This window comes from Stegodyphus dumicola, chromosome X1 (genome assembly GCF_044657685.1).
Source record: "Stegodyphus dumicola isolate Sdum_Otavi_A_Nest chromosome X1, ASM4465768v1".
Taxonomy (NCBI): Eukaryota; Metazoa; Arthropoda; class Arachnida; order Araneae; family Eresidae; genus Stegodyphus; species Stegodyphus dumicola.
In genome coordinates this window covers 189,538,737-189,552,828 of record NC_140780.1, presented here as the reverse complement: position 1 = coordinate 189,552,828, position 14,092 = coordinate 189,538,737, and the positions used below count along the sequence as shown (strand labels likewise).

The window sequence follows — 14,092 nt, the reverse complement described above, 5'->3', positions numbered from 1 at the left end:
AGGGTGAAGGTGCTCTGTCCCCTCGCTGTTGCATTTTGATTACTTATTGTTTTACTATCTGATTATACTTGTACTAAAAAAAGGTTGGCATTCGTTGAACTATGTTCATCAGTTTGCCGTAAAAAGGCCTTGCGACGTACTGTTTTATTTATTTATTTATTTATTTACATTTCAAGAGCAGGAAGCGGTGCTTGAAGTTTCCTCGTGAAAGAGATTGTGCCTGCCACGGAATCTGATCTGACCACGTGTCTATGAGCAGCGTGCTAAGTCGAAAGCTTTAGTTTGCTTATCCACTGCCATCGCCTTATTGCTGTTTAACAGTTATTAATTGCTATCATTTTTATAATATTATTTAGGATTATTTTCTAAATATTTATTTATTTTTTCTTGGCTTGAAGTTTCTTCCTACATAGTTACCCCAAGCTCTCGCTGTCAGCGTGAGAGGCAGGGGCCTTGTAGGATTCTATCTGCCATCTGTCTGCCGGGACACCGTCGAGTGGGCCCGGTTCCAGAGAGCAGTTTTCCACGCGTTTATTTGGGCGCTAGATTTGGACAGTTCCTTGACTTTTGCGACCATGGACAGGATAGATGCATTTTTATGGCAACTCATTATTGAGTACGAATGCAAAGAAAAATTAGGTGAATTAGACGGTAGAAAGCTTAAGGAACTTCAGTTTTTCCAACTCATGCTTAGTACATACGATGCTGAATTCAAGGACTTAGACACCGAGGCTAATGATAACCTAAAAGAGCAAACACATAATTTAGCTCAGCCACGTGGTCATATAAATGATACACAGGATGATAAAGAACCGAGCGTTCGCCCTATTGAGGTTAGTAGCAACAGCGAAAGATCTAGAATCCCTATTGAAATAGATATTAATTGTTCTGGGGATGAAATAACCTTAGACAAAGACACAAGTTCAGACGACGAGTTCTATGCCCAACGCCGAGGGGACAAAACAGTTAGGACCAGGATTAATAATAAGAATTTGTATAAAAAACAAAAAATCGATAATATGACTGAGATGACTAACATACCTGAGCTGGCTGCAGCAACTAAGGTGCAAGTAAAAATTAATACAAACATCACAACAAACATGATAGTCTCGTGCTGCTAGTACTACACATGAAGAAAATAATTCTAATAACACGGCTAGCACTGGGACTAATAACAATTTAATAGATACTAACAGTAAAGAATCAAGCAGTTACTGATAATCAACAAACCACTGAAGGTGACTTCACTGAAAAGAATAAAATCCCACCCATCACAATTAAAGATTAAAGTAGACAGTAAGGGTTGGAGTAAAACCAGACGCATTTTCAGGGAAAATAACATCAAATTTACACCCCATACAGTAAATGACTCTATAAAAATCTACACCAAAAATGCTGAAAAATACAAGTTAGCAATTAATCGGCTGAGAGGGGCTAACATTGAGTACCATTGCTATATCTTACCCCAAGATAAGGATTTAAAAGTTGTCGTAAGGGGACTTTTGAGAGATGATGACCCAGAAGAAATACAGGACGAATTAGAAGCAAAGAATTACACCATCTCATCAGTAAAACAAATGACATGGCGTAGGAATGGTGAAATTACCAAACTACCACTTTTTCTCATTTCTTTACCCCAATAAGACAAATCAGCAGAAATATTTAATGAGGAATATTTATTAGACTTATGAATCAAAGTCGAGCAGTACAGAGGAAGAGCGGGACGCCTGCAATGCTATAGGTGACAGGGGATCCACCATACTCAAAATGGATGTAACCACCCTCCCAAATGTGTCAGATGTGCCGACAATCACTTTTCATTTCAATGTCCAAGTAAGAGCAAGGACACGCCCCCAAAGTGTGCCAACTGTAATTTAGATCACACCTCCAATTGCAGGGGGTGTGAGAAATTTCCCAAGAAAGCTAACACTAATTCTGAAAAACCAAAGACATATGCCAGTCGTGTGATTGAAAATAAATCTTTCGCACAAACTTTATCTGGAATTTATACTGATACAATCAACGAAGCTAAGAAAGTCTGTTGATTTAGCCGAACTGGTATCTGTAATCAAAAGCTCCGGCTTTTTTCTTTCCGAACAAATAAGACAAGTTAAAAACTTAAGTAATGACAACCAAACCTCTGAACCTAATAATAATGGCCAAGAACACCACTAACAAAGCCCCTATTGTATTAGCATATTGGAATGCTTGTAGGGTTCTTAATAAAGTCACGGAACTGCACAACTTTCTTACAAATCACGATGTTGATATTGCACTCATCACTGAGATGCACGCTACACCTTGTAGGAATATTAATATTGTTAATTACCGCACATTTAAGTGCGACAGAATGAGTCATAGAGGAGGGGGGTCACTATTTATGTGCACAACTCCCTACAGTCCTGGTTAATTAAGGAAGATGGAAATAATAATCATGAGGTGGTCACAGTTGCTGTACACCTTCCTTTTTATGGTACCATCTACTTTACTTCGGCCTACAATCTGCCCACAATGTTATAAAAAACATAAATATCATCTCAAGCTTCTGCCTTAATGACCAGCTGTTTATCACCACCTCTGAATGGGGATGCCGTTGTACGAACAAGAATGGAAAGACTCTGTATAACTTCCTTTTAAAGAAACCTGTTGCTATTAACGCACCAGCTGAGTATACTTATAGAGCTAGTAACCTCAGCAGGGCTGATATTCTTGATATAATGCTCACAAATACCGGCATTCTCATGACTTTTGAAGTCATGCACGAGCTTACCTCTGACCACATCCCAGTGCTCGTCACCTTAGGGACCTCAAGAGTGGATAGCAAGGAACTGATAAAAGTCACAAACTGGGACCTTTACGAAGATTTACTTTGCAATAACCCTCCTGCCATAGGTAGTTTAAAGAGCAGAAATGACATAGATTCTGCACTTAATAAATTCATGGGTAGCATCAAAACTGCCATCAATAATGCCTCGCCTGTCAGTAATAAGGAAAATTACACAAAGAGACTTCCTAAGAACATCAGGGATTTAATTACGAAATGCAACCATCTTCATAAAAGATGGCATCTTACCTGGAGTCCCCAGGTTAAATCTGAACTTAACCGACTCAATAAGAAAATTAAAAAACTAATTGACTTGCACAGGAATGAAATCTGGGAGGAGAAGATTTTTAAGTCTCAATGCTATGGACGGCTCACTTTGGGCTTTTATTAAAAGTCTCAGATGTAATACTAGCAGCACTAGGCCCATTTTCACTGACGACGACATCGCTATTACAAATAAGGACAAGGCTGTGGTTCTCGCAGATTATTTAGAGCAGCAGTTCATGCCAAACAAAACTCCACGTGACATTGATTTCATTTACGACTTTTGCTACAAAGATAAGGCCCGTCTACACGAAGCGATTTTCTCGGCCGACTTTCTCGTAGAGCAACAATTTTAAGGATCTGCGCATGCGCCAAAAATCGGTCATGTTCTCTGCCGCGATTTCAGAACTGGTGTTTGTTCACTGCTCACTAGCGTACAATAAAATCGGAGTCTCTAGCCAATAAGATTGCTTTGAGTGATCACGTGCTTTTCTTCTCATTTGGAATAATAAACATGGCTGCATTTCGTTGAAGCGAAACTCAACTAATAGATTTCTATAGAGAAAATGTTGTGTTGTGGGACATGAGTAATGTAAATTTAAAAAATAAAAAATTAAGGGATTCTCTTATTTTGATAAGATTTGCCTTCCCCATTACTTTATATATTCAAATATTTTCTAATTCCGGGTGAAAATGATTTTAACTCCCCCAAGAGAAGTTCTAAAAACAATTAATGATGCCATGTCATGGGTACAAGATGAAAATATTCAGAAACTACTTGAAACTGTGGTCACACTTATTGAAAAAATTCAAAAAGCAAAATCTCCGGTCAAGAATAAAGCAACGCAGAAACTCAATTGACTTCGCCGAAAATGAGAGTTAATCAGGTGACGAAGTACATAGCTTTTCCAAGAGCTCCTACACGAGCGATCATAGCCTAGTGGTAAAGAGCTGACTATGTTTTCTTCATGCGTCGAGATCGTGGGTTCAATCCCCCACCCTAATTTTGGACTTTCTGTGCCTGGAAGAACTTTTTAATTTAGTTTCTCCATCACTAAATTCCAACTGCATGACTTAAAAGTCACGTTTTAGTTTTTCGCCTACGGGTGGGGTGTTTAGTGAATTTTTAATGTCCTTCTTTTTATTTTTCGAATGGCCGTTGGCACGTGTTTTTGATCTACTGGTCAAAAGAAAGTCAAAGGTCACAAACTCAGTTTTCTGTTAATTGAATTTTGCGAAAGCAAATTGCAGCCAAATTTAATTCAATACTGCTAAATTTTATTCTCTGATTAACTGATAGAGTCATATGATCATAGTTTTCAGACGTATTAGTTATTTAATTATGCTGATATTAGTTTTTTAATGTTCAATAAATATACCACTTAAGACTTTGCACCTTTATGATATTTCTTATTGAAAATTTTTGCATTGAAATTACACTATTGCTTTGTAATGTATCTTTATTCTTTATTAATACTTTTTACACTCATATTGGTTTGATATTCATGATATTATTGTCTATTTATTCATTAATAAAGGTTTTGATTTAAAGCGCAGTAGTTACTTATTTTTCTGAAACATGGTTATTTTATTATTTTAAGATTTAAATGCACAAATAGGAGCGCCAGAAAGTGAAATTTTAAAATAAATAAATAAACTAAAAAAGGAGTAATCTGTGTACTCAGTACACAAAAGAAGAGCCTTTTTTTTTTTTTTTTTCTTTTTTTTTTTTTTTTTTTTCTAAATTTTCCTGCAAACTAAATTTAGCAAAAAATCAAAATCACGCGGCATCATCCATAAATACTTTTCCGAATTGTACTGTGTCTTCAATACGCAACTCCCGGAGCAGGGAATTATGAAGGCACTATGAATTTCTTGTAGTTTGACCCAATTTCTGGTCGAAACGCATTTTTTCCCCTTCTGTATCAGTAGCTAAGTTCAAAATTGTAGCTGTATCTATAGTAGCAATTTAAAATAGTCATCCATTATTTTGACTATTTGTCAACACCGTAAGCTTGTCTTACAAATCGTAGACAGTGTGACGCTGTAGAGGGCGGGAACACTTCCTTTCAGTGATTGGCTAAGTGAATTCCTCTACTAACGAAAAAATCGTTCCGTGTGGACAGGCGAGCTATGTCAGATATTGTCGGCCAGATAAGTCGGCCGAGAAAATCGCTACGTGTAGACAGGCCTTTAAAGATTGGCTAAACGCTCCTACCGTCAGAAAACAAGTAAAATACGTCTCCCCACTGGAAATTAAGGATTTAATTAAGAAACTTAAGGCCTGCAAAGCACCTGAGCATGATACTATTAGTAATATTGCCATCAAGAGACTACCCATGAACATGATTACGAAGTACACAAGTATCGTAAACGCCTGCCTCAACATCAGCTACTTCCCCAATTGCAGGAAGCACGCTAAAATTATATTATTGCCGAAAACAGGAAAGGATATTACCCGGCCCGAGGGCTACAGGCCCATTAGCTTACTCTCAGGGATTGGAAAAGTTTATGAACGTGTTATCCTAAATCGGCTCAAGCTCTTCTTACATATACTTCCGCCCGAACAGTTCGGATTTCGCGCAAAATTATGTACTTCCAAGCAGCTGGTAAGGTTTGTGGAATTTTGTGGAGATGCCTTACACCACAGACAAAATGTTGCCATCCTTATGCTGGACGTGGCGAAAGCTTTCGACCGCGTCTGACATGAGGGGTTGATTTACAAGCTTATTAATTTCAACTTTGAAAGGGGAATGATTGAGCTCATTATTTCATTCATCACAAATAGAAGCTTTTCTGTCTCCGTCGGAAAAGACGTCTCTGACACTAGAAAAATTAATGCTGGTATACCACAGGGCAGCATTTTAGGACCAATTTTATATTTATTATATGTTGCAGACTTCCCGCGTGACCACTTGGATAGAAATAACTTTTTAGGATGTTATGCAGACGACACAGTTTTAGCTGTGAAGTCTGCTAACGCAAATCATGCTTTAAAGAAGCTGCCATTATGCAGAAAACTATGCACATTATGCCCGATATTGAATCCTGGTGTACTAAATGGAGGTTTGGTTTGGTTTGGTTTATTAAATTACGGCAAACACTCGAGGGCTATCTGCCTTAAGGGAGGGATGCCTTCGTGGAGGACTTTTTAAGGAAAACTGGCTCATATACACGTTACACATGGGGAAAACCACGAAAACACCCATGCAGCCAGCCCGTTCGCGGGATTCGAACCTCGGACCGAACTACCAGTGTTCAGCGACGTTACCGCTCGGCCGCTGGTGGGCGTACTAAATGGAGGATATTGATCAATGCGCAAAAGTCGCAACTACTTGTCATCAGGAGAAAACATAAACGAACCCCACTCAAAAGGAAACTTTATCTTTTCAATGAACAGGTGCCGCAAGTCACAAAAGACAAGTACCTCGGGGTAGTACTGAATCAAAAACTAACTTGTAACAACCATATCACTAATGTAAGGAAAAAATCTTTCGCTGTAATCAACAGTTTAAAGCCCCTTCTTAACAAGTTTTCAAAATTAGATCTGCGTCGAAAGCGGCTTGTGTATATAATGAACATACGGCCTATCATTACATATGCTTCGCCAGCCTGGAATACGGCTAAAAAGAGAGACCTGTACATACTGCAAGTAATTCAGAATACAATACTTAGAATGATTACTAATGCTCATTACTACGTCAGCAACGCCACTCTACACAGAGACTTGAAACTTAGTACAATTGAGCAGCATTTGCACAAACTCAACAGGAATTTCTTCATGAAAGCTCTTAATTGTGCACATTTGTCTGATTTAAACACACTAAATTATACAATTCTAAATGACGACTGTGAAATTCGACCACTAGCGGCCCACCTTGCAAATGACTCTAACTTTCCTACTTAATGATTAGTAGTGTGCAATATAGTATATAGTGTACATATTGTATATATTTTTCAGTTATATTTTTACTCTTTCTGTATTTGTATTGTACTGTTACTTTAAGACATTGTGCTTTTTCTTCAATTAACATAGGACGTTCCACTTGCTGTCCATGATCGCGCGATGTCTCGGTCTCCCCCTTTTTTCCACCTCCTCCGCTCCCTCTGGGATACCACGGGCAGATAGTACCATGTGATGCGCACATGTGGAAAATTTGATTGAGCCGGAATAACTGCACACTGTGTGGTAGTCCGGCAATAAATTAATCAGTCAGTCAGTCAGCTGAGACAGCGAGCGAGTAGCACGCACTGCAGTTCTCTCCTATCTTATCAAAGTGCTGACCCAGTACCGTAGGCGGTCAGTGATTGCAAACGCTACTTGATTTCTTACCTACGGGTAAACAAAATGTCCTTTTTTAGGGCAGTCGGCGACTCGGATGATGACAATACGGACACGGATCAGAGGACTTATGATTTAACGGATACGGAATTATCTGAAAAGTCTACCAGTAGCAAGAAGAAACTTCCACTGAAGCTGAAGGACTTTGTCACTCCTCTGGATACGAAAAATCATAAAAAGAAGAAAACTATGCACGAAAAGGAAAGAAAATTAACAGAGAGTGGAAACTCTCAGATCGAGTTGACTGAAGATGAGAAAATGCAAAAATTAGTGGAAATTATTAAACAACAAGGAGCCAGTATTTTACTTGACAAATTCCCAAAAAAGAATGACAAGACTTCAAAAGATGAAAAGAAGGATAACAGACAGAAAGGCGAATGGACTTCTCCCGGAAAAACAGCAAAGATACCCCAAGCACTCGCGCCAATGGAAATCTCAACAGAAAATCGATTCAAGGAACTCGAAGAAAATGAAACAAACATGGAAAATTCAAACATCGGAGAAACCCCTCCTCCTATTGTATTCTCACAAAAAGACGTGAACTGGATGGAGATAAGAGAATTACTATACTCAGTATGCACAGAAGAATTCGAAGCAGAGATGAAAACCCAGTCACTTTACGTTAATGTAAAGATTGGTACTGAATACAGGGATGCCACTCGACTACTGCAAGCACGAAACATACCTTTTCATACTTACAGACTTGAGAGCGAGAAGCCGCTGAAAGTTATCCTAAAAAATCTCTCGAAAACGATGAAAGAAGAACTGATCAAAGATGATCTTGAACGAAGAAAATTTCCCGTACTTAAAGTGAAACAATTTACGCGAAGTCAGAAAAATAACTTTGAGAAGCTACCCATCTTTTTAATCGAATTGAAGAAAAATCAATCAGGATACGCCATATGTAACCTCAACAATATGTTTAATGTAAATGTTAAAATTGAAAAATATCAACCAAGAAAAAGAATTATACAATGTTTTCGCTGCCAAGAATATGGACATTCCCAACACCTGTGCACGAAACTTAAACGTTGCTGCAAATGTGGAGCACATCACAGAAGTAAATTCTGTCGTCTCAAACCTGAAGAAAAACCTACCTGTATTTTTTGTTACGAACAACATGTATCCTCATATCATGGATTTTCTGTATATAAAAAGAAATTTGAAAGAAAACCTCTTTTACCGAAAATGCCGAAATTCACTCCCAGATGTGAAGACTTTCCGTCATTACCCTCAACTTCGAGAGCAGGAAGCACAAATAACCAGAATGCAGAAAGCAGAAGAAAACAGCTAAGAAATATCCAACCTCCCCCAGAAGATTTAAATGAAGCAATAGCATGGATACAAGACTCAAGAATCAGTAATTTACTACGTAACATCATAAATCATATTCAGAAAATAAGAACTGCAAAAAATGCCGCTGAAATATTTATGCTGGGATTCCAGGCTGTGATATAGTTGATTAAATTCGCCGAAGACTCAAATTAAATTCTCATTTAACTCTCCAAGAGCGATCGTAGCCTAGTCGTAAAGAGCAGACTAGGTTTTCTTCGTGCATCGAGATCGTGGGTTCGATCCCCCACCTTAATTTTCACGTGACCCAGTAGCTCCTCCCAGCACTTCCTAGACCTGCTCTTCAATCTATTCCTCCTTCATTTGAGCGCCGGAAGACGTTGCAGTAGCATATGTTACTCAAATTTATGCTTTTTACATCTCCAACTTATGATTCGACTGACTCTTAGTACTGTACATACGCAAGGCTCACCCAATGCTTATAACATTCATTGTTCATCACGACAATTTTTCTCTGTTATGAACTTTACCATGATATGCCAGAGAAAGATATGCTATCTTACACAAGTTATTACACAGGATGTGGCTTTCCCAGCCTAGGAGCCTGTTGATGTGCCCAGCACCTGAGCCTTTCCTCTCCAACAGAAGAAAATATCAGATCTTCATACTATACATACATTTCCTTTCCCCATCTCTTAGGCTCGCCTAAGTTCATTTTCCAGCAGCTATCGGGGTCAGTACTTGGGTGGGTGACCACCCACGTGACTGGCCTCGACGAATCACGCTCCAGATACCAGTGAAGAATTGCTCCCAGCTCGGACAGCTAGCAGTGAAGAGAAATGAATGCCCCAGATGTTTGGACTTTCGTTTTCAAAAGTTTTCACCTCACGTACTAAATGTACTTGACTCAGCTTCGCCTTTCGGCATGGTGTTATTACCTATAATCACTCCCCAACGCCTTTTTGGCAATTTCTCAACAGCAGTGGTAAAAGCAGGGGAGGCTGCTAAAGGCCACCTAGCCATTCCAAACAAAGACAAAGAGATCTGTCGGTAAAGTGTTAACTCATCTTTAATTTCCTCCTTATGACAGTCAGAGGGTTACCCTTGAATAACAACCTTGAAAGGTTTAACACAGGTAAATTTATTCGAGATTGCAATATCAACATTGTTTTTTAACATTTTACATGGCTTGGTGGTCTTCCTAGGGGAAGTAAATACGTCCAAGCAATGTGGTTTAATTTTGTGCACATTTTTTAGAATTATGCTTAAGTTTACCAGATTTTTCTAATTCTTTACTATTTTTAACATAATCAGAGAACAGTAATTCATTAGAAGTACTGGGTTTACTAGCACATTTCAATAAATTATTAATATTTTATCACTATCATTAGACATTTTACCTAAAACACAACATTCCTTAACATCAGAATTTACAATAACAGAATCAGCAATAGAACTATTATGTGCCCTAAAATGTTCGCTCTTACATAATAAGTTTTTGCATTTGGCTTTCATTTCCTTAATTTTAGTTTCAGCGAAGAGTCTCTGAAACACAGCATCCACATCATGATTTTCCTTAATAGGTAATTCACAAATATTACGAAATTTTTTACCGAAATCCATAGTGCTTTTTAGAAATCCAGTAGCATTAATAAAGCCCACAGCGTCGAATTTCTTTTTAGCGAGCAAATCCTTAAGTATTTTATCCATGTCTGAAGATCACTATCTTAAACTAAATCACATACATCTTGTGCTTCCATAATTTATATCCCAGAACACCACCAGCTTCGACAGAAAATCCAGAGGCATTCAGCACGAAATACCATAAGTGTAGAATATAGAAAACATGTGCTCACAATGGAGCTCCCGTAAAACAAGTCACATGTCAAGCAAGCCAGCAGGATTCGTACCGCAGATCTTCTAACAGATTGTTGGATGTGCTATTATTCATGTCACAAGAGCATATAAAAGCTATAACAATAATTTTTTACAATATCTCTAGTTGAAAATATTCCTATGCTGACAAAATATTGCCTACCATAATTTTTAGTTCGAGTTTCCTTGTGAAAACTATCACACATTTCGGAGCCTAGAAACAAGAAAAATGAACTGTTCACTACCAAGATTCAAGCTGTAGATTTTCCAGGTGTAATTACAATATGCACGATAGAATGTAATGATTCCTAATATGATTTCTTTTCAATTATTTTCTTATTTTGAATAGCAATTTCTCTGCATTTTGAGCTGCCTTTTGAAGCCTATTTTATTAGTTACAAAAGAGTTCGAATAAGTAAAAAATAAAGAAAAAAAAGTGTTCAACTGCAGGTTAACTACTGCTGCACATAACACAACTTTACATGGCCACTGCCACACTCACTATGTGTTGTCACAAACCTCTTTCTCTCTTATAACATTCAGTAAGGTCATTGCTACATTTCAAAACGATCAGTTATTCTACAGTTCAGTGGAAAAAATTTTTAGTATCATCATCACCTTTTTTTTTTTTTTTTTTTTTTTTTGACCAAACCATATACCCATCTAGCATTTCATTCCTCTAATTTTTGATTAACCTGACTTTGCAAATCAAGAATAAATATTTCTCATATAAAGGGGACAAAAAACTTACAATAATCTGTTTCACTAAGTAATGATGTTCAGACTATAAATATGAATTATAATGTTTTAAAAGAAAGGGAACTGATAGGATTTCAGACTTATTATTTAAATAAAATCGCAATAATGGCAATAAATCTGTGTTGCTAAGATTTCTAGAAAGAAATGTTAAGCATTGCTTGTAAACCAACTGTCTTAAAAAATGCAGGTTTACTGCATGATGTTAACATTGTTTTGCCTCATAATCAATATTGACTACCTTAATTTTAGATACTACCCAAAACAAAAAATATGGGGAAAAAACTGAAATTATGGTATTAAAAATCAAGTCTAATTTTATTAGTATAATGACAGAAATATGCTAAATTAGTACTCATTAAGCGAATTATCTGCTTAACAGAGGAATACCTTCAAAGAACATTTTAAGAGAAAGTGGCCTGCACTTATATTACATATGGGAATATACAAAGATTCCATGCAGCCAGCCCATTTGCCAAGATTTGTTTAACAAATGGGTTGGCTGTTTTACCATCATACCAATAATGGCCAAATATCATTAGTACTTTGTATTAAAAATGCATGAAAATTTATGATTTTGTTCCATTTTTCACTATTCAAAAATTCAACATAGAAATTCATAATATAAGAACTTTCTAATAAAAATCACCTTCAGTTTTTCATTTATTCTACCTGAGTGGAAATAGAAATAGTTTCTGCAGATTTCAGATTATAGACACACTACAGATCTCGGATTAGACAAGACACTTTCTAGAATGAAACAGCACTAAAAGCTTTCAGTTTCAGTAAGTATTTCTTCATTAAAGCTTTCAGTTTCATTAAGAATTTCCTCATAAATATAGAGAACTGATCATTGCCATCATGAAAAATTTCGCTGCAATAAAAAGGCTGTGTATATGTTAGTGAATGATCAATTTAGATTTATTTTATTTATATGTGGTCATTCTGTTATTATTTACGATATCTATATTTGCTGAAAACTGCACAGTTATAATTTCATAATGTACAGATAAAAAAGAGAAAATTATTTCCAGTTAAAAAATGATAAATAATTACTACAAAGTTCAACTTTGAACAATTAAAGAAAATTTAAAGAAAAACGATTAACTTGTAAATTTTTTTATTATACTAAGTCTAGCATCAATCAGGTCCAAAATATTGGATTTTGATAAAGAAACTGCACTGAAATAATAAACTCTAACATATCAATTCCTGTGAAAAAAATTGTTTTTATGCAGAATTTCTAAAGAATTTCACAAGGAAAACTTCTTGTAACCGATACAGTATCGCCTTCTAAATCCATGTCTCAAAGATCGTGATCATTACCTACTATATGTAGAAACATAAGCATTAGATCTTGTGTGGAAACAAGGACAAGGACTGAAGAGACTTTGGAACACAACCAGAGTTGAAACAAAATTAGCAAAGTAAATATGAGATTTAGAAGATTAAGTTAAAGATTATTTTACAAGTACATACAACCTGAATTCATTTTCGGAGTTTATTCATGAAAGTTCAATTATTCAGTTCAATTTTTATGAGCTATTTTCTATTCTAGTTATGAGAAAAAAAATACACACAATTTAGACTGAATAAATTGGAAAGTTGGGGGATAAATAAATAATAATAGTTGAGAAAACAACTGAAATATTTTACCTGTCCATCAGGATGAATTTTTTCATGAATACCTATTTCTGCAGTACCTGGTGATGGCGGTGGATTATCAGGCGTTGGTGGTTGCTGATAATTTGTTGGACTTGTGGGTATTTGAACAGAAGCTCTCTTTTTTTTCAAATTTAAGTGATTTGGTTTCAGAGCATGGAGTTCTTTAGTAGTAACAGGAAGCACTTGATCTAAAGTATGTCTAGAGGCATGGAGTGCTGGAGTACTTTTAGATGGCATAAGATTATTAAAAGAATTGACTTTTCTGTGCACATCATCACAGAACAAAGAAAATGGTAGTATTTCAGAAAATTTGCTAGTTGAGGAAGAAAAATGTGAATTCCATTTATTCTCACTATTGGAAGATTTCTTATCAATATCTAGTCCATTGGCACATATGATATCATGATTTTCATATGTTGCAATACCTCTATTAGTAAGAGACATATCAACATAGTCTGATTTATGATGAAGATTAACATAACTATATCCATCGTGCTTGTTCTTATTTCTGTCAAGGAACTTTGAAGAATTAGCACTGACTCTACTGGATGCAAGGCAAAGGAATTCATAAGCATTCCTCTGTGAAGCAGCACTTTTTGGTTCTGAGGAATGTGGACTAACAGATTTCCTAGGAGGTTTAGCAGGAGGTTTAGTAGCAGCCTGAAAGTTAAATTTAACTTTATTGAGTCATTAAAAATATAAAACTTTAAAACACAAAATGAGCGAAAATATAGCCACAAAATATGAAAAACACAGTAAGAATATCAGCAGTTGAGATTTCAATGAAATAATTAGTATGTTTAAAAGTGCAGCATATTTTATTTTAATACATAATTGTTGCTCCATGTGGTGTAAAAGTATGTCACAAATCATCTGCAATGAAAGAGAAGACAATCACAGTCACTATTCCTCAGCATATTAGCCGAATTTAGGTTAAGTGAACATAAGCATTTTTTCATAAGTGGATCGGTTTAAGTAAGCAAGATGACTGAGGATTGCAGTTTTAGCTTCCAAACCTCCCAAACCCAAATTCCTAAGTGATTTTCCAGGAAAAGTCATCCAGATGTCACACT

The 14,092-nt window shown here is 36.4% G+C and overlaps 1 protein-coding gene across 2 annotated transcripts in view; it reads right to left on the bottom strand.

Annotated features, from left to right (window-relative positions):
* LOC118187911 (ankyrin repeat and SAM domain-containing protein 1A-like) overlaps nt 1-14,092 on the bottom strand; it is a 411,400-nt gene that overhangs the window by 144,970 nt on the left and 252,338 nt on the right. The window contains exon 11 of one of the 2 annotated variants that reach the window (XM_085807269.1): nt 13,011-13,679. The exons of the other annotated variant lie outside the window; for it this stretch is intronic. Within the exon in view, the coding sequence (XP_085663395.1) occupies nt 13,011-13,679 (669 nt within the window). The remainder of the gene's footprint in view (nt 1-13,010; nt 13,680-14,092) is intronic. 2 annotated transcript variants of the gene reach the window in all.